At 33.2% G+C, this 21,202-nt stretch overlaps 2 protein-coding genes across 2 annotated transcripts; one reads left to right on the forward strand and one right to left on the reverse strand.

Annotated features, from left to right (window-relative positions):
• Window positions 1-9,150: 9,150 nt before the first annotated feature.
• Window positions 9,151-16,942, forward strand: LOC120084234 (alpha/beta-Hydrolases superfamily protein). Its single transcript, XM_039040134.2, has 8 exons — window positions 9,151-11,371; window positions 11,841-11,885; window positions 11,967-12,096; window positions 15,185-15,254; window positions 15,336-15,384; window positions 15,658-15,755; window positions 16,328-16,466; window positions 16,683-16,942. The coding sequence occupies exons 1-8, from the start codon at window positions 11,015-11,017 to the stop codon at window positions 16,827-16,829; spliced, it is 1,035 nt and encodes a 344-aa protein (XP_038896062.1). The 5' UTR covers window positions 9,151-11,014; the 3' UTR covers window positions 16,830-16,942.
• A 105-nt stretch (window positions 16,943-17,047) lies between these two features.
• LOC120084236 (protein TIFY 5A-like) lies at window positions 17,048-17,957 on the reverse strand. The gene is made up of 3 exons (XM_039040135.2): window positions 17,711-17,957; window positions 17,540-17,627; window positions 17,048-17,427 (listed from the first exon to the last, which is right to left on the reverse strand). Exons 1-3 carry the CDS (start codon window positions 17,845-17,847, stop codon window positions 17,218-17,220), a joined length of 435 nt encoding a protein of 144 aa, XP_038896063.1. The 5' UTR covers window positions 17,848-17,957; the 3' UTR covers window positions 17,048-17,217.
• Between the last annotated feature and the right edge of the window lie 3,245 nt (window positions 17,958-21,202).

The following is a 21,202-nucleotide window of genomic DNA, read 5'->3' on the forward strand; positions in this document are numbered from 1 at the left end:
AGGGCTGATTCCGGGTCTTGAACATAATGGCCACAGCTTCTCTTTGGAAGAGAGAACTCAGTCATAGTAGGACTATGACTTATGTTCATTAGAGGGATTAGTGGTATTTAAGGAGTTAGATGTAACTACAGGGGCATAACGGTTATTGGCCCAGCTGTACTTACGAGCGATATGTGAAGGGTTATCGCACTGTTGATTGGTTGATATGGACACATAATGTATCTGTAGTAAAGAGAGTTCAGCTATCGGTCTTTAGTGGAGTGCCTGGCAGTTAATGGATGGTGGATCTCGTGACTAAAAAGTTTAGTCAGTTATTCACATACCGTTGGAGCTTCGAGCTACAGGTTCATAAGGTCCCCTTGATAGCTCAATGGATTCGAGTTGAGAATTAGTTCTTGGTGTTGATTTGAAATTTTCAAATTGACAAGAGAAAATTTGATTGTATATGATATGATCGGTCTGATGTATGAGATACATCAAGTGGAGGATTAATGTAAATGAGATTTACATTAAGTACCATGAAATAGAAAAAGAACTATAGTTTATATGTTTCATGAGATGAAATATTAAAACTATAGGTTATAAATATAATATGGTAAGTTGGTTATCATATATATTTATAATAATATTAATTATTGGATAATTATATCTTTTTTCTCTAATAACCAATTGAGTAGGAGATTATTGGTGGTTTCATGGTAATCCTGAGATAAAAGGAAAAATGTTTTCCTAAATTTAATAGTTGTTGAATTAAGATTTTCCATTCTCGGAACTACTCACGGAAAGGCTATCAAGTGGATTAGATTCATTAAACGATAGCTGAACAGAGACTAAATGATCGTGGAGTGACACTACATGATAGTTCACTCAACTGGCCGTTAGCTAAACGATCGCGGAGCTTTTGCTAAATGATCGCATAGCATTTATTAAACGATTGGGCATCGTTTATACGATAGACCTTTGTCACCTCCCACTTGTTCAATCGTTCCAGTCTCGTCCTCTAACCAAGTCCACACAGAGCCCACATTTCTGGATTCTTACACCGAGAATACCAAGGTAGTCATTCTGGTGGTGTCGTACTCAACTCGACATAGTTCGAGGTTTTTGAAGGCCGTTCGTTGGGTTCGTGATCTTAGAGACTGTTGTGTTCGAGTTCATTGTTGATCGTGCTATGTTTGAGCGTTCATGTGTTGCTGACTTGGAGTCGAAACGAGCGCTCGTGATCGAGGGAGTTTGAAGATGAGTCTCCAAAGGTATGATAATCTTTCCTTTGATCTTATTGAAAGCATGTTGTAATTTCGTTTTGTGCATAGTCTATATGTTTCCTTTTCTTTATTGTAATTGTGTATGTTCAAATACGAATGGAATTTGGAACGATCATTCTGCTGCTCATGGAAATCCTCATGTCCAATTTCCTTCAATTTGGACCTTAGATTTGGATTTTAAAGGAGTTTTTTAGGCAAAAGCGGGCTGTCAAACACCTTGAAGTTTTGTTTGTAGCAAGATTTTGGTTGGGTTACTTGATTTAGGGTAAGCAATTTGATGGTTTCTAAAATTGTTTTATATATGGAACTGGGCGTAAGGATTAAAATTAATTTTGTTCATGACCTGGAATTGGATTAAAGGTTGTAAAGTTAGATAGAAGAGGTTGCAGAAGTATTATTTGGGCTTATTTGAAGTAAGTAATCTTACTACTAGAACTGCCTTTGTGCCAGAAAATATAATTTGTGAATAGTTTTAAGGATTCTGAGATTGTTTGTATTGAGATGCATGAGGATAAATGACCTAGCATTGATTGTGTTTTGAAGCATGTTATGAGTGTTAGCATGAACTAAGTTATTTGTTTTATATGATTTTCTAGATGAACATTAAGCATGATGATATGTATTAGCATGTTTATGACTATGTTTTATGATGCATGTTATGTTAATGATAGTGATAGTTACGCTCGTTCGTAATTAGATACCTACCAAAGGTGGTGATCTCCTTCAAGATTTCATCAGAGGTTTGTGTTTCCTTTGGGATTCACCAGAGGTTTTTGTTTCCTTCAGATTCACCAGAAGTGGTGATCCCCTTCAGGATTTCACTGAAGGTTTGTGTTTCCTTTGAGATTCACCAGAGGTTCGTGTTTCCTTTGGGTTTCACCAGAAGTGGTGATCTCTTTTTGGACTTCACTAGAGGTTTGTATTTCTTTCGAGATTCATCAGAGGTTTGTGGGTACACCTAATCTATTGTAGAGCAGGTTCAACTAACCACTAGTTAGCCATCCCATGAAAGTAGAGGTTTATGTACGTTCCACCGAAGAGCGGCATTTTGAGGACATAGATCCTTAGCCTAACCTCAGTAGTGGGGTTACTTACTAAGTATTTTATACTAATTCTTTCTCGTGTTTACTTTTCAGATAAGAGTAGGAACATGTCAGTGAATGACAAACGATATACTCATCCTTTCTCATGTTTACTTTTCAGATAAGGGTAAGAACACGTCGGTGAATGACAAACCAAATCCGTGATCGAGCCACTTGGACCAGTCATATGCTTCCGCTCATGTTTTTCAGGATTTAATGTTTTAATGTTTTAATCTTGATGTTTGAACTTGAAGTTTTGAGTATATTTTCTTTTAGACTTTTTTTTAAAAGAGAATTTTCTAGTTTGTTTTATGGTTTTAAGGATATCCTGTTAAATGAATTTCAATTATTTAATTTTTATAAAGTTAATTATTTTATGCTATTTATTTGGTTTTACTAAGTCATGAAAAGGTATCATTTGAATAGTAAGCATGCATGTCTTTAGTAATGACCTAGTTTGAGTCCTAGGGAGTCAGGTTGTTATAGTTAGTATCAGAACCCATGTTTTGGATTGTGAAGACTGACTTACTATATAGGTCTAGATAGTCCATGTGGCCCAGTATCAATGTCCATCAAATAAATCATTTTCAATGTAGGTTAGAAGACAATCATTCATTCATTGACCTCCCATTCGATTGTGCAATCATGTCTTCACAATATGCATAGCATAAAATTTTCTCTCTACAATAGTTGTGGCAACAGGTAAAATCTATGCCAATGTGAGTCATTTGTAAACTAGTGGATAGTCCTTGTCTTTATTCGTCATGACCATTTTTACTGCATGATCACATATTTTTTTTAGTTCAATAAACTCAATATTTAAATGCATATCAAATGTAACATCCTGATTTTTATTTTGTAATTAAGCTTTTTTTATTGTTGGCTACTTGGATAAATTATATGAGATTTATGTTTTTGGGCTAAGCTAAAATATGATTTACTTATTTAGAATTAATTGAGTTTTATTTTGGCTTATATTTGGGAGATTTGGTTATCTAGGGAGATAATTAAATGTGTATATTAGATTCTTTTTAAAGGAAAAGGAAAAAATATATATAAGTATATATATTTTGGGAGATAATTAGGGAATTTGTTTTTTAAGGGAGAAGGAAGAGTTTAATTTGGTTATATATATTTATGGAAAGGGTTAAAGGAATGAAAAAAAAAAAGAAAAAAAAGTAAATTAAATTTACTTCTCTCTCCTCAACCCACACACACGCAACCCTTTTTTCTTCCCTTCTTCTTCTTTTCCTTCCAGCCTTAGCTGCCAGCACCTTCCACCTACCACCGTCCGCCTTCCAGCCGCCAGCCTTGTCGTTCCGTCATCGCCACCGTGAGTTCTAGCCGTCGTTGTGAGCTCCTCACTGTCGCAAGCAGTGCCGCCTCCTTGCCGTTTCGTTTGTCGCCTCTGCCTTTTTGAGATTGGGTAAGAATTGGATTATTTTGGGCAAGTTTTGGTGTTGAGTCTTTTTAAAGTGCCTCTTGGTGTTGGAAACGATTTTAGTGTTACCCATTGTGTCGACTTTCAGGATTTGGATTTCGAGGCGTTGCTAACAAAGAAAGAACCATTCTCTTCATCGAAGAGTTTTAGTTTTGTTAAGTTTTATGTAAGTTGGTTGGTTATTCTTTTGGATTGAGAGTAATAGTGGAAAAAAAATAAGTTATTGATTTTGGAATTAATTCTTGATCAGATTAGCTACTTGAATCAAGTTTTGAAATTTGTCTTGGATCAAGCCACAACTTTGGGTTGATTCAAGTTTTCCAAAGGTTTTAAGGAATTATTTGCGTGGACTTTTGTGACCAAGTTGAGGTAAGTGATACTATTACTGGTGCCTTCGTGCCAGGCGATCTAGATTAGACTTATCAAGTTACTTGGTTGACTCTGGAGCATGATTTTTGTTTGATATTATGTTTTGCTAGTTGCATGGTGGTTACAAGTATTATGAGCATGTTAAAATTATAGTCAGTACTGATATTATGTATGTGATGCATGAATAGACCAGTAAAGCGGTTTATTGTCTTACCTTGACGCGTGTTATTACTATGTTTGATGGTGTGTCTAGGGGTTGCTAGACATGCGTGAACCGACAGGTTAACGTTCATGTTATTATCATGTTTGACGGTGTGCCTACGGTCCACTAGACATATGTGAACCGACAGGTTAACATTCATGTTATTATTATGTTTGACAGTGTGCCTACGGCCGTTAGATATGCATGGGTCGACGGGTTTACGTTCGTGTCATTATCATGTTTGACGGTACACCTACGGGCCGCTAGACATGCGTTTCAAGGCAAGATAGTACGTCTTTTGGTTTTCCTTTCATCATCAAAAACTAATGTAACTGTATGAGCCACGGGCTATTTTTTTTCTTTGCTCGTGGATGCATAGTCTGATCCCGGTAATGGGATCACTTACTGAGTATTTATTATACTCAACCTTTATCCTTATTTTTTTTTCAGTAAGGGCAAGGACACTCGGGCGACTGACAAGAGGAATCCGTGACAGTACCAAAGGAACCAGAATTCGCTTCCGCATTTGACTGTTTATATTTTCGCATGTTTTGTTTTTATCCTTTCATGGATTTATCATAATTTAACTAATTAATTTATCTATTTATTTATTCATTTTTTTTATATAAATTGTTTCTTGTTGGGTTGAACGATTTAAGATTTTGAGATATGTTAGAACATTTTTTTTATAGACTTAATGCAGTTTAAGATTATGATTATTTTCTTTAATTTACTTTATTTTCTTCAATGAGAATATTTATGCATGCATGCAGTAGCGATCCCCTTTTTAGTAATCTTAGAGAGTGGGGTTGTTACATCAAATGTATAATTTTGAAGTTGATCCTCAAGCATAGAGAGTTCAATAGCTGAAAAATCTTTTCGGTAAAATTGAGTAAGTTAACTAAGTTTTTTTTTTTTTTTTATAATCAAAAGAAACAAATGAATTACTCGGATTTAGATATGTCACACAAAGAAGCAATTCAATATTTATTTCAGTAAAATGATTATTCAACTCTTGAAGTTGCATATTAATAATGACATAGAAAACTTCAACACGATAATGATGTAAATTCGTAACTGACTGAGAATTTCGCCTTTGTCGTCCTCGAATTAGAAATATGTCATCCATTTTAAGGACTTTAATATCATGACTATGATTGAAATCAGAAACCATACTCAACAACGAATCCTAATCAAATTCTCTTGTTTTCTAGAGTATTTCTTTACAAAATTTGACTAAATTCATTGCATTCACAATATCTTAGATCAAGATCTATAGGTAGTTCTTCTAGATTTGTTTCTGTATAAGATTGATCACAATCCAAAAAAATTTCTTCTTTGAAGATGATGCCTCTATAGTCTCTATTGTTTTTTTTTTTATATATCTCTCCATATTAATTTTGAATTAACTCTACAAAAGTATTAATAATAAGAATATTACATATTAATTTTGAATTAACTCTACATAAATCTCTCCATATTAATTTTGAATTAACTCTACAAAAGTATTAATAATAAGAATATTACATTCTATTATATAGATTTAAAAAGCATCAAAACTTAAAGTTTAAGAATATTTTAAAACTTACTTGTCAAGTTTGTATATCTAAATGAGTGACAACAAATAATCCTTTAACTTGAAGTTTGAAATTAATTTTAAAAACCTATACGAGTAATGTGAAAGTAAAAATAACACGGAAACAAACGGATTTATATATAGCGTAATGTAAATATAAAAATTATATAAAAAAATGAACGAAACATTTTTAATAGAATGTTCTTGAGAGTTGAGATTGAAAAGTGAATTTCAAAAAAGAAGAAACCCAGTTATGTTACCGATAAAAAAAAAGTATTGTTTGACTATTTATTTATTTAAAAAATATATTATATTTTAAAGGGCACGTTGTTTGACTAACTTTTCTTTTATTAGGATTTACATGAGTGGGACTTTAAAAACACATTAGAGATGAAAAAATCTAGGTAAAAAGTCATTTAAAATTCAAAATAAAATGTTAGTAAATTGCAAGATTTGAATCCACACCAACAAGTCATTACCAATATTGTTATTTAGATTGAACTTTTATATATATATATATATATATAAATACATATCACTTTATAATTTATATTAAAAATACAAAAAGACGGATAAATTGATGGGGGGCATGTGCTCCTGGCTCCTACGTGGCTCCACCTATGTTGAAAAGTATTGTCTCAACCTATGTACAAAAATATTTGTGTTTGTTTATGTGTTACTTAAGTGAACAAATCTAGACACATACAAGAATTAGGGTTAACAAAAACATGGTAAATGAAAAAAAAAAAATTAGAAATTAGAGTTGTGGATTGATGACAACATGTATAGTTCATAGATGATCATGTGTCTTTATGTTTTTTTTTTTTTTTTTCATGTATGTGCTTAGGTCATTAGTACTTCACATAAACAAATACAAATTTTTTTTGTCTATGGATTTAGCATAAAAAACCAACCAAAGTTGGTTAAATTAAAAGTTTCAAAAATCGTTATTAGTCTTTATTCCTAAAAGTAACAATTTGGTCAGAACATTCAAAAGTAACGATTTGGTAAGTGTATTTTGAAAATAGAAAAAGATGGAGATTTTTTCTCTACTAGCAGCAACCCCGCTCATAGAATGAATCGCTCGAGAAGAGCACAAGCAATTTCGTTTCCAATGGTCTGAGAAATTTCATATGAAAAAGTATTCGCTTCTTTCCGTCCACTCTTCCACCCTGCAGATCTCAATCTAGCAATGTAGAACCACACAACTATCATTGAAAATTGGGACTCAAACGAGTCAATAAGATAAAATATCATGACAGTCGTTTCGCCGCTATTTTTACCAAGATTGGTGATTCGACATTCGACAATTTTTGGTCGTAGACACAGTGTTGCGTAACACTTTATGCTAGTTTAGAAATATTTTTTAAAGTTTGAGAATAATATTACAATTTTTAAACGAATAACAATATTTTTGAAATAAATGACAAAATTCATGAGTATCTTTTATAATTTAGCCTTACACATATGTCAAATTATAAGTTTAGTATTCGAACTTTCAAGTTTTTGTATCTTTTGGTTACGAGTTAAACAAAAGTCTAATAGATCTCTAAATTTTTAATTTTATGTCCAGTATGTTTCTAAGCTTTAAAATTAAGTGTATGTCTCTAAGCTTTAAAATTAAGTGTTTAATAAGTCTCCAAACTCTTAATTTTGTATCAAATAAATATGTAAATGTTCAATTTTGTATTTATCATTCTTTTGAAATGAATAATAAACGTTTATTAACTAAATGGTTATACAATAATAATAATTTTTTTTTTTGAAACATATACCATAATAAAAATTTTAACCGTATAAAGCTTAGGATTATGACATTGGATATAAATACACTTTTAATATGGTGTCAGACAAAAAATTGATTATTCTTTCAAAAAAAAAAAATCATTAGGACACCTTGAAACTTCCAAACAGTACCATTAACTAAAAGTAGGGGGACAAAGATGATTGAAAAATCGAGCCAAACGATTAACATCGATCGAATCGAAGGTTGGAGGTCGATTTTTTCACAAAATCTATTAGGATCAATTTGTCAAAATTAGGGGTGTTCGTGGGTTTGGATTAGGTTGGATTTAGGGATATTTTAGGCTCAACCCTATGGTTCGGTTTGTGTATTTTTCTAACCCAAACTAACCCTTGTTAAATTATGAACCCGAACTAAACCAACCCATAAAAAATGGGTTGGGTTGGTTTGGTTCTATCGGTTCCCTTTAAAAAAAAGCCTGGAATCATCAATAAAATACACATAAGATTCCACAATTCACAAGAACGATATCTAAAATCTATTATAACAAAACAAGTCTCCAAAATTCACAAGAAAGACCAAATATCTACAAAATTCAAAATATAGGCAACAATGTTTTCAAATGTCTACAAAATCCATAAGTAAGACTATAATGTCTACTAGGGTGTTCATGGGTTGGGTTTAAAGACTTTTTAAACCCAACCCAATTGTTCGGGTTGTAAATTTTTTCAATCTAAATAACCTTTATTAAAATATGAACCAAATCCAACCCAACCATGAAATATTTGGGTTGAGTTGGTTCGGGTTAATCACGTAATTTATTTAAAATATTATTCTAAAAAGAAGCAAAACGTAAATATGTAAAAGTCTAATTTAATTATTTTTCATATATTGAATTAAGATTAAAAACTCAATTTCAATTTATATAGGGAAAATTTTCTTTAAAGTATAAAGAAACTACTTCTAAGAGTTGTTGAATAATAAATTATTCAAAAATATGGGAATTAAATAAAATTAAAATCAATATATGTATAAGTAATTGTGTTATAAGTAAGAAAAAAAATATTTTTTAAAGTTAATAATAAATTCGGATTGGTTTGAGTTATATTAGGTGAACCCATAAACTAATTTAACCCATAAAATTTTCATTTATTTAAATCCAACCTAACCTAAACCGCACGAGTTGGGTTGGGTTGATCGGTTTTTTCAGGTCATCGGATTTTTTGAATACCCCTAGTCAAAATACTGTTAAAAATCGACCACCTCTGACCAACATGTAGATCGAAACCGACAGCTACGGGCCGAATATAAGTATTATATTCTTTTTGGTTTATATATTATAGGATATAAATATAAATATAATATATTTTTATTATAAAATATCTTCTTCCTTCTCCCAACTTCGGAAACTAATTATTATTTTACACAGAGTATCTTCTCCCTTCTTCAAACTTCCAATAATCATCGTTGCTTTTTTCTCCTTCTCTCTCCTCTTTACCTCTCTCACACAGGCTTCCCCATTCTCTCTCTTCTTCCCCATTTTCTTTTCCTTTGGCCCATCTCTCTCACAAATTTTGAAACACTACCCTCCCTCTCTTTCACTCTCCATTTTTTTTTCTTCTCCATTCCTTCATTCTTTTTTCTTCTCAATCTTTGTTTTCGTTAGTTATTGTTCTCCCTTTCTTATTTTCTTCTTCATCCTTTTTTTTTTTCTTTTTTTTACTTCAACTACTTATTTTCACCGATGAAACCACCTGCTTCGTCGACCGTGTGATTAGACGAACGGTGGTAGCAAGCACCCATGCACCGACGAACACCGACCCAAAACCGACACCGCACACCCGATGATCACCCCTCTAAATGCAACTTACCCAAACTTTAATTTTGGGGTTTGATTGGACCTACTCTATAGGTGGAAGATTTTTTTTAAGTTCAAAGATATACTAAATGCAAGGTGATGAAGGAGGTATTGTACTTTATTTTTGTGTGACTAATATTACTTTGATGTCATGTTGTAGAAACTAGTATACAATGTATAAGTAGGTTGTACTTCGAGGAGGCAGTGCTTTAGAAGTGAGAGGATTCAAACTTCTTTCTCAATAACATCTATTGATATGGACATAATAAATAGTGACATTTTGTTATATTTATAAATAAGTTGATATATTTTCATATATTAAAAATAGTCCTATATATAATATCCCCGACTCGTACCATATTAATGGAGAATTTTGTTGCGCTATTCTCGTCTCCACCGCATGAACCTCTTTCACTAAACACATTTTGAATAAATACATAACTTCTAAATTTGCTACCAAATACCTATTTAAAATTACTATAAAAGGTGGAATAGAATTTCTTTTTGGTTGAATTCCAATTTTTGCTAACAAACCCTAAACTTTTTTTTCTTTTATTTCTTGTTTTGAATTTAGCAATTTAGTCTCTAAATTTTAATTTGTAACGATTTAACCTTTACATTCAATTTTTTAATCTTTTAGATCTCGTTTAATGACCATTTTATTTATTTTTATTTTTTTGAAAATTAAATCTATAGACACTACCCCACCACAAGTTTCTTCTTTATTATCTACTTTTTATCAATAGTTTAAAAAATTAAAAAAAGTAGCTTTCAAAAAATTGTTTTTGTTTTTAGAATTTAGTTAAGAATTCAATCAATGTACTTAAAAAAATGCAAATCATGGTAAGAAATATCGATGAAATAAACTTAATTTTCAAGAACTAAAAACAAAAAACAAAATATTTATCAAACGAGACATTAATTTTTCAAATGTAATGAGTAATATAGTCTATATGTTTTGAAAATGATAGTAATTTAGTTTTTACAATAAAAAATCTCATCAAGGTTAAGTATCACTTTTTTATTATATTACAATTTTTTTAGAGTATTACATTACGACTTAGTCTTTTTCATTTATCAACCAATTTGAATTGCATTTTGATTTAAGAAATTCAATTAAATTTTATGAAAAGAAACTAAATTATTTCAAATTACAATCTAAGGTTAAAATTGGTCAAAAAAAAATTGAGGTTTAATTAGTTGATTTATGAAACTCTTGATATATTTTTACAGGAGTTTAAACTGATATTTACTCTAATTTATTAAAATTTATAGACTAAATTTTTATCCACTACAATTCCGAAACCAAATTATTACTTTGGAATCTAAAAATGTAATTTAACAAAAATAAATAAATAAACAAAAGAAAAAACTATTTTATTCTCTGGGATCCGAACTGCAACTGCACTGCAACCAAGGCGAAGGCGAAGGCGAAGGTTTTGTGTAAATGACCTGAACGAACAAAATTTTCAAATTCATGGCTGTTCTTCCCTCTATCCATTCCATTTCCTTCTTCCAACCCAAAATTCCCACTCCAAAACCCATCGTCAGGGCAAATGCCGAGCTCATTAGACCCCAGAAAATGCGAGTTCCATTCAAGCTGAAGGAGGAACAGAACCGCATTTTCCACGAACTCCCCTCTGGTCTTCAAATGGAGGTGATTGTGCAAAAGGGTTCGCCGAAATCAGCCCAATCAATGCCTTCAAATGTAGAACGCCCACCTCTGATCTTTCTCCATGGAAGCTACCACGCTGCTTGGTCTTGGGCAGAACACTGGCTGCCATTCTTTTCGGCTTCTGGGTTCGATTGCTATGCCATCAGCTTGTTGGGTCAGGTGGGTTTCCCTCTCCTCTTAAATCTTCGTTATCACTTGATTCCATTCTTTATGAGGTATTATTTAGGGGTTTGATTAGCATTTCTGAAATTGGGTTTGGATGGCTTTCTCAGTTCATACCTAATTGCTGATTCTATGTTTAAATTGCCTTACTCAGACCATTTTCATCTCATTGTGTATCAATTTGCTGTTGTGGGCTAAAAAAAACTGTAAACTATTTGCATTTGTTCGATGATATAATGATATAATATTAGGTCTATCGGTAAGTTAAAGATGGTATAGAAGCATCTGGTCTAGGAGGGTGAATGTGATTTCCACTTATTGCAATGTATTTATTTCGTAATTAATATTGATTTCCACTCATTGGTCTTCTACTTATTTCATATTCACAAGTGAGGGGAAGTTTTTGGGTCAATTGGTGATTTAAAAACATCCCATCATATTTTTCTTACTTGTTATGAATTCACAGGGTGAAAGTGATACCCCATCTGCATCTGTTGCTGGTACTCTCCAGGTAATTTAGCTGGATGTTTCTCTGTTATTTGGATGTATCGGTGGCCTTCTTATTTATTCTTCATTCTAAATTTTGTAGTAGACACATGCGAGTGATATTGCTGACTTCATTCATAGAAGTTTTAGTACACCACCAGTGTTGCTTGGACACTCATTTGGAGGTCTTATTGTACAGTATTACATAGCAAACAGCAAACATGGTGATTCTTCAGGTAGCTCATTTTCATCAATCTCTTCTTGACCAAAAGGAAATAAGGTCTAAATTGGTATATTTCTGATAGAACTCGGATTATCTATTCACTTTTTAGGCTAAAATGCCAAGGAAGCTGTGACTCCCTCCCTTACAAGCTCTCTGAGCTACACCTCAATATAATGCAAAAAGATGAAAATCATACTCACCTCATACCGACTAAATATAGCCCCCCTCAATCTAACTAATCGAATCTTTCCCCTCGGGCTCACATACAATCCGTTGCTCCCCCATAAGTAAGGGCGTAGTATATCATTCATTATCGATTGGAATGTTGATGGGGAGTTTCGTAAGCCAAATGACATTACCAAGAATTCGTAATGCCTTTCATGAGTTCTGAAGGCCATTTTATGGATGTCCCTTGGTATCACTCGAATATGATGATAGCCATACTTGAGATCAATCTTTGAGAATACAGTGGCACCTGCTAGCTCATTGAGAAGTTCATCAACAATAGGGATTGGAAAGTTATCAGGGACTTTAGCTTGATTAAGGGCTCAATAATCAACACAAAATCTCCAGCTTCTATCTTTCTTTTTGACTAGGAGAACGGGGTTGGAGAAGGGGTTGGTGCTAGTTGCCAACATTTCTTCCACTAGACGTTCAATCTCATCCTTTTGGAACTGAGGGTAATGGTATGGTCATACAGTCACAGATCCTTCCCCTTGTTTTAGTTTGATGGCCTGGTTATGATGCCTCAACGACTGTAATCCCTCAATCGGTTTGAACACTGATTGAAATTGTCGCATAAGGTTGTGCTGGTCCTCTTGAATTCGTGCCTTCACTGCGTTCAACTCAAGTAATACTCCTTGGCCTTCTTCTTTCACGTATTTCATCATTGACTTAAGGGATATTTATGACTTCACTAAGATTCTATCTCCCTTATGTTGGATCCTCCATTCGCTAATTTGAAACTCCATTTCTGAGGTATTCCAATCACATTCAACTCGTCCCAACGTCATCAACCATTGAACCCCTAAAATAACATCAGCATTGCCCAACGAAAAAGGAAAAAGAATCATTAATAACAGTCAAATTAGGGAGATTGAGAACCACACATTTTGCATATATCGGTCGTTCGAACAGACTTCCTTGTACCCAACATGATTCCATAACTTGAGGTTGCAGATTGAGGCAGATTAAGTGAGTTCACTAGCTCTTCATCAATGAAGTTATGAGATGCTCCACTGTCAATTACTATTACCACGTTCTTCTCTCCTACCATGCCCATCAGTTTCACTGTTTTGGGAGAATCCAGCCCTACCTATGAGTTGAGGGACAATTCAGCTGATTCAACTTCCATTGGGTTGATAACTAGTGTCTCTAATGTAGCCAGGGTATTTCCTTTATTATGGTCGCTTCCTCGATTGCCTTGGTCACGGTTTCCCATTCTTCTTCGTCGTGATACACCAATAAGTTTAACTCCTTTTTGCATCGATGGCCCGCACTATACTTTTCATCACATCGATAACATAGGCCCTTATCTCTCCGACTTTGCATTTCGCTATCTGATAGTCACTAGTACGACCCCACTGTGAATGATTCTCCGTTCACGTTGCATAAAGTCACCGTGTTTGGTGAGGTAGTTGAGTTGCAATTAGGGTTGAGGGGAATGGTTCTAGTTGCCCCCGAGCTTGAGTTTGCCTTGGGTTGAGGTCGAATTTGACCCGACTGTCTTGTCAGGTGTGCTTGGGCTTCCTCCCTCTCATTTCTTTCGTTGGGCGTCTTCAGTGTCTTCGATCAATTGGGTCATTCCCATTTTCTCTTTAAGACCCACCAACTTAAACATTCTCATTTCTATTTGGATATCCTAATTTAGCCCACTTACGAATTTTCTTTCCAAAGTTGCATCAGGCAAGTCTTTCACTGGCGCAGATAATTGTTCAAACTTACACTGATAAGCCTTTACTGTCCCTTCCTGTTTTAGGTTGAGGAACTGCACTCATTGATCTCCCTCCTTCGTCGATAAGAAATGGAACAGCAGTTGCTCTTTGATTTTCGCCCATGTATCCATCGGCGTTCGTTCTTCCTCCCACTGATGCCATTCTAGTGACTCCCCTTCCAAGCAAAGCACTGCAGCATCGAGTTTATCTTTCTCCCTCAGGTGATTAACCACAAAGTACCGTCCACTCGATGGAACCATCCAAGCAGATCATGTCCCACCTCTCCTTTGAAAATCGGTATCTCAAACTTTCTTAAACGCGTGTCAAACAAGGGTACCTCTCTTTTTTCCCTTTCAGATGTACTCCCCATTTGCTCTGCTTCCTCAACTGCTGGTTGTTTGCCTTTATCAGTCACTGTAAGTTTAGACGACGCTGATTTTCCTCCATCTTCTACCGTACCTCCTCTCCTTGACCGTGCCTCAAGTGCTAATATCATTCTCTATTCCATAGGCTCCCCTATCGTTCAAATCGGGCTGCCATGGAACTTCCCATCAGTTGCTGCATTTTTGCAAATCGTTGGTCCATCCAAGACTCCATTCCCACTTGTAACAGAGTGAGTTGTTCTTCAATCGCAGGCATTCGAGCCTCCATTTTCTTCACCATCCCCCAAGGAGCGGCAGCTCTGATACCAAAATGATAGAACTCGGATTATCTATTCACTATTTAGGTTAAAATGCCAAGGAAGTCGAGACTCCCTCCCTTACAAGCTCCCTGAGCTACACCTCAATATAATGCAAAAAGATGAAAATCATACTCACCTCATACTGTCTAAATATAGCTTCCCTCAATTTAACTAATTGAGTCTTCCCCTCGGGCCCACATACAATCCGTTACTCCCCATTAACTAACTAAATTCCTTTCACAATCATTATCATTTACATTTCATTCACCTCCTCTCTTTCTTTTTCTCACATACCTCCTAATAACTGGGGGCCAATCAAATTCATAATCCAATAGGTTTGTAAAATGTGGAGATTTTATCTGTCACCATTTTAAATTATATGGTTTTATGTAATGAGGTCAAACCTTTCACATGTGCATTTCATATCTTATCCTAAGAATCCTTTGCATCCTGATTTGAGATTTCATACCAAATGCATGATGTAGATGCAGAAAAATTGTTCCCAAGGCTTACTGGAGCTGTTCTTATCTGTTCTGTACCTCCCTCTGGCAACAGGTAAATCCATGCTGCTCAGTTCAAAATTGTTTATTCATGAAAATGATCAAACTAACTCGGAATTTTTCTTCTCTTCTTTAGTGGACTCGTACAACGCTATCTCTTTACGAAACCCATTGCTGCTTTTAAGGTAATTGCTCGTGAATTTGAGAAATAATAACTAGTGCTGCGTGGCTTGTGCATCCTTTTCTATAAGTGTATAGACTGTTCTTGGTTCATTAGGAATATCATAAATAGGCGTGCTTTTGGTAGTGACTTCTATTTTTCCTGCTCATATTTGTTCTATAAAGGTATTTCACTGAAAACATCAGTGAACATGACATATTTTTACTAAATCTTGAACATTCTAATGTGCTCCCATATATTTTAGCGATTCATGACTATCTTGTTTTACTTCGAGTAGGTGACACTCAGTTTGGCAGCAAAGGCTTTTCAAACATCTCTTCCTCTTTGCAAGGAGACATTCTTCTCTGTGACAATGGAGGATCATCTTGTTTTGCGGTTTGTATAGTTTGAAATGGCCAAAGCTAATTTAGTTGTTGCGATCATTGCTAGGTTTCCACTCCATAAGTGCATTGGAAATTTGATAGCTTAGTTGGATAAGAAAGCAACGGGGTTATTGCAAGAAAACAAGGGATTCCTTATTCACTAAAAAAAGGGGGAAGAGTGTTGAAGTAAAATGGAAATACCATTTAGTTCATTGAATGTTATGACTATTACATTAAGGCGGAGAGTATATTATTCTGTTCGATGGTTGCTTCCGCCACAACACAAAACCCGAGTTCGTTTATAACTTGTACGTTTTACGTTGTCGATACAGAGTAACATCAAGTTGTTTGAGTTTCTTTTGCAAATTGTATGTAGATGTTATACTTGAGTTTTCAGCTTACTCTAACTTGATGTTCCCTTAAAAGTAAGCTATTTATTTCCACTCAAAACCAAACGTAGTGTATCATAACTTGCATCTATAAACCGAAGAATAACAAACCTTATCTGCTCGGAACTCTAAAGTCCCTTCACTATCAAATGAAACAAACATTTTACTTCCGTTCTTCCCAAAACCTTTCTTTCAGATATCAAGAACTGATGAAAAAAAGCTCAAGGATGCCATTATTTGATCTGAGGAAGTTGAATGCTTCTCTTCCAGTACCTTCTCTGCCCAAATCTTGCATTGAAGTACTAGTGCTTGGCGCAAGTGATGATTTCATTGTGGTAAATTTATTTCCAAGTTTACTCATCTTCCATGTCCTGGTTTATATCAATTTGGCCTCTACCCGGTAATGATTTTGTTTTTGGTTTTAAGGGTTAATTTCAAGCATAATTCTTAAGAATTGGAAACAAAACTGTTATTCAACAAAATCTTTAATTGCTACATTTAAATCCAAATCCCCTTTTGTAATGGATGGAAAATTGTTTCTTCTTGTGTAGGATGCTGAAGGATTGAATGAAACAGGCAGGTTTTACGGTGTGACACCAATCTGTGTACAAGGAGTTGCTCATGACATGATGTTGGATTGTTCTTGGCAAAAAGGTGCAGAAGCTATCTTAACATGGCTTAATTGTTTACGATCATAAACATCAAATTCCAATTTTGTTATCAACATTCAACTTCTCTTTCCCCCTTTTCTAGATCGAACTTTTCAGATTTGTTCAAATTAATATCAATATTTACATATAAATTTCCCCCATACTTGAGTCATTCTATAACTCAATCATGTACCGGCTACGTTTCGAAAGCATTCAAGTTCTAGATCTTGAGTTTAAAGGCGGGGAGGGGAAACAAGAGTTAAATGTGGCAAGATCCAAACAATGAACTTTTTTTTTTATATCATTCAAAATTTTCATTGAAGGAACACCAGAAAAGTAAGTTCTCTACAAATTACAACTCTAAAATGTTGTTACATATTCAATCATCTCAAAAAGTAATAGAAAGAAAAGAAAAAGAAAGTGGATCAATGAATGATTAATGATGGTAAGGTGAAGCAGATTGAATCCTGTTCTTCCTTTTCTGTAAAAACCTCTGCAAAGATCTCTTCATGGAGAGCCCAGAACCAGAACCAGAAACAGCTTCAACATTACACTGCTCCGGTGACGTTGATCGTTCCAATTTCTGTTGAGGATTTTTCGATCTCTCCTCAACATGTCTTGTTGCAAGCATTATTATAGCTTTAGCCTGAAATCACCAACAAGTTCATAAATTACAAATCTTAATTCCTCCCCCCATTATTATCTAATTCAATCCTCAAAACATAACAAAAAATGAAGAACATGAAGAAGAAAAGTACCTGATCCTCTGTAAAATCCGCAACACAAACTCTACCATTATAGAAAATGGTCATCTGCTGCTGAGAATTTTTGTTAAATTCATCATCCCTGCCATAACAAAACAACCCAAAATAAATACTTTTTCACACATATATAAAGATTTATAGGGAAAGAGAAAAAAGGAAACTTACAAGAACTGGTGGAGATGAGGGTGGTGGTGGTGACGGTGGTCGTCGGAATGATTGTGGGGGTAGAATGTTGAAGAAGAAGGAGAGAGACGAAGTTCCAAGTTGCAATTTTGCTCCATGGAAATGGGAAGAACCGCCATTAAAACAAAGCAAATTTGAAGATTGAGAGAAAAAGAGAGACCCAGATGAGAAAAATCGCCGGTGAGTTGTAGGAATCGGAAAACGATGAGATTTTGCAGATAGAAATGGAAAAATCCAACGAAGAATGAATGTTTATTTATATGTATGCGTGTAGAAGAAAATCAAAAAATAAAAAACGCACGTTTGAAATGTTTAAGATGAAGACGCCAACCTAAGGACCAAGACAATCCGCCGTTATTGATTGTGAGCTCAATTTTTTTTTCTTTTTATTTATTACTATTATTAGGTTTTAATGTCATTTTAATCACGTGGGTAAGTCGGCAAGATTTTCTCTCTCCTCTCTTGCTTTTTAGTGGTTGGTAGTAAAGTTTGAATTTTGAAAGTCCTTTTGAATTTAAAAAAAGAAAAAAAAGAAAAAAAAAAAGAAATTGAAGGTCTTTTTTCTTTATTTAGGAGTCACGTGATATTATATTTAATTCTTAATTTATGCTCATAAATATTATATTTATCAACCCACCTTCGCCGTCAATCCGTCACCGTCGGCAAATTTGGTTTGAAATATTGTGTGTGTGTTCTTTTTTTCCTTCTTCTTCTTCCTTCCTTCTTGGGGGATAGAATCATATTTAGCGGAGTGTTGGTTGTTCATGAACCTTCTAGGTTTGTCTCCATCAATCTATTTGATTGCCTTTATCCATAATTATAAAGGAAAATTATATATATATAGTAATGAGGTCTAAAATATTAGCACATATAGTTCAATACAAAATTTTTTTTACAAATATAGCAAGATTGAGCTTCAGTTCTCAGAGTCTATTAATAATAAATCATATCGCTAATAAGAGTTTATCTATGATAGGATCTATCACTAATAGAAGTTATGAGTCTATCATTGATAGATTTTGTTATATTTTTTAATTTTTAAAAAATATTTCTATACACTTCAATTATTAGCGCTAAAAGTGATATCTATTGTAATTATCATACTTTTTTTTTAATAAGAGGTTTAAATTTAGTAAAAATATCTTTTTAATTGATAGGTTTTGGATCTAATCCTTAAATTTCAAAATGTTACCTTTTTAGTTTTTAAGTTTGAATTTATTTTGGGACCATATATTTGAAACATGTGTGAGTATATATATATTGTTCAATTTATTACTAATATTAATATTAATAATATTATTATTATTACTATTATCATTATCACTATCATTATTATTAAAATAAGATTAAAAAAAATCCTCAAACTCATCTTCTTCATCTTCTTCATTTAGTCGTCCTCCAAAATCTCTTTTTCTCCTTCTCAGCCTCATGTTTGCGATCGTTGGTTCAACAACCCTTTCTTGAATTCCATCGTCTGGACTAGCTTTTGACGACCACCCTTGCCAGGTCGCCGACCTTTTTCGCTCGTTTACTTTTGTTTCTACTTCGAGCATCGCTTTCAATAATGCGTTATAGGATTGATAATTTTTAAAGTTGGCTTTCAAGATCCTATGAGCAAAATATCACATGGAATGAAGACCATAAAACTCTCTACAACTGGTTTGATATCAAAAGCAATCAATCTCCAATAGTTACATCGTCCTGAAGTTACAATTTTTTTAAATACTCACTTACTAACAACGACTTCATTGGTACAATCAATTTTTCTCTTTCTCACCTTGGACGAAGTTTATACATCCATAAGTTTCTAATGACCCCCACCGTCTGGTCATCGTCTTCTCTCATATACACGAATTCTATATATAGTTGGAAGTATTAAAGGTCCATATTGAGTGATTTTTAACTTTTACTTCTAGAATATTTAGATACTATGTATTTGTGGTTCTAGAATATTTAGGTAGGGTGTATTTGTGGAATTCTAGTTGTTTTTTAAGCCTATATCTTTGCATTCTTGTTTGTACTTAATTTTATTGTCTTTTGTCATTTTTTTTCTATTATATAATTTCATTTTGATATTTTTACAATTTTGAAACCTTTTTGACATTTTCGCAAATGAAACTTTAAAATTTTTTATTTCTCTTATCAGGTCTTCAATTAAAACAAAGTTATATTTCATATTTTTAGATATGTGTTTGTTAGTCGATTAAAAAATTGGATTCTAATTTAAATAATTGTTTAAAATGTGTTTGATATTGTATATTTATAAATTATAAAACTAGTTGTAGTTACCTACTAATATTTAGTTGACAATACATTATTATTAATTTACTTATGAATATGATTTATGTTAAAAATATTATATAATTATTATTTTGTAGTAATATATAATTTATACTACATTACATAATAGATAATATATTTTTTAAAAAAATTATAACCTAACATATTATATTTCTAAATGTTTCTTCTTTATTTAATATAATTCTACATTTTAAAATTGAAATTCAAAATCAAAATATAATGAAAACATAAAAATGTTGTTTTAAAAATTTGCACCATCTGGATCAAGAAATCCGAAAACAATTTTCAGAAACAGAATTCGAGTTGTCTGTTAGATAAATATTTATTAAACTCAGTTAATCTAAAAACATAAAACAAAATCTGATTCTCTATTGAACTGGCCCTTAATTTTCTTGTGAATTCGTTGGGTTTATTTATTAATTCATAAAAACTAAAAAGTCTCAATTTTTATTTTAATAAACTTTTACTATGAACAACCTTGTATTACTGCAGTATGTTTGGTTGATTTTATTGCATTGAGCAACATATTTTGTAAGATGTCTTGTACTATGTCAAACAACAAGTTTTATATGTTGCAGTTTATGTCTGGAGATTCTTTTCTTATCGGTTGAAGTGTGTCGTGCAGATTCATTGACTTTTTTTTTCGTATATGTTTTTGCAGATAATATTTCTTTCTTAAAGATAGTCTCAAATTGAGACATATATATTGTACTTTTTTTCGTATATATTTTTGTAGATAATATTTATTTCTTAAAAATAGTCTCAAAATGAGACATATATATTGTGATTGTTTTTTCTATTTTTAGGGTTAGCTCTTTTGAAGAAGATACGTATATATTTAGGTTTTTAGAAATTGTCTAAACCTCAATCTTTATGCATGCACGATCGTGAAATTGATGTACTTTTGTTTCAAAGTGTTACCAATAGCCAATTAGACTTGGTAAGTTGGTTATGAGTATAGAAAGTCATTCAGGGAGCAAGTGAGAACTCAGGATGAGTAATTGATGTTGTATATATTAAGGGAATTTCATTCAAAACTAGGAGAAAGCGTGCAGTGGAAGTGAGGGAGCTCAAATTTAGGAGGAGCCTAAGTTGAAATTGAAAAGTAGCTAGGCTTTTACATGAGTTGCTTGAAAGAGAGTCGTTCATTTAAGTTCATTGTTGTAATTACTT

Source organism: Benincasa hispida, chromosome 8, assembly GCF_027475165.1.
Source record: "Benincasa hispida cultivar pf3 chromosome 8, pf3_genome.v1.1, whole genome shotgun sequence".
NCBI lineage: Eukaryota > Viridiplantae > Streptophyta > Magnoliopsida > Cucurbitales > Cucurbitaceae > Benincasa > Benincasa hispida.

Bases quoted from the DNA above. Each gene is read 5' to 3' on its own strand.
- LOC120084234 (XM_039040134.2), top strand. From the start codon at position 11,015: ATGGCTGTTCTTCCCTCTATCCATTCCATTTCCTTCTTCCAACCCAAA. The intron at 12,097-15,184 runs GTAGCTCATTTT...TGCATGATGTAG, and splicing joins CAAACATGGTGATTCTTCAG to ATGCAGAAAAATTGTTCCCA. The intron at 15,255-15,335 runs GTAAATCCATGC...TCTCTTCTTTAG, and splicing joins GTACCTCCCTCTGGCAACAG to TGGACTCGTACAACGCTATC.
- LOC120084236 (XM_039040135.2), bottom strand. From the start codon at position 17,847: ATGGCGGTTCTTCCCATTTCCATGGAGCAAAATTGCAACTTGGAACTT. The intron at 17,628-17,710 runs GTAAGTTTCCTT...TTGTTATGGCAG, and splicing joins CCTCATCTCCACCAGTTCTT to GGATGATGAATTTAACAAAA. The intron at 17,428-17,539 runs GTACTTTTCTTC...TGGTGATTTCAG, and splicing joins CGGATTTTACAGAGGATCAG to GCTAAAGCTATAATAATGCT.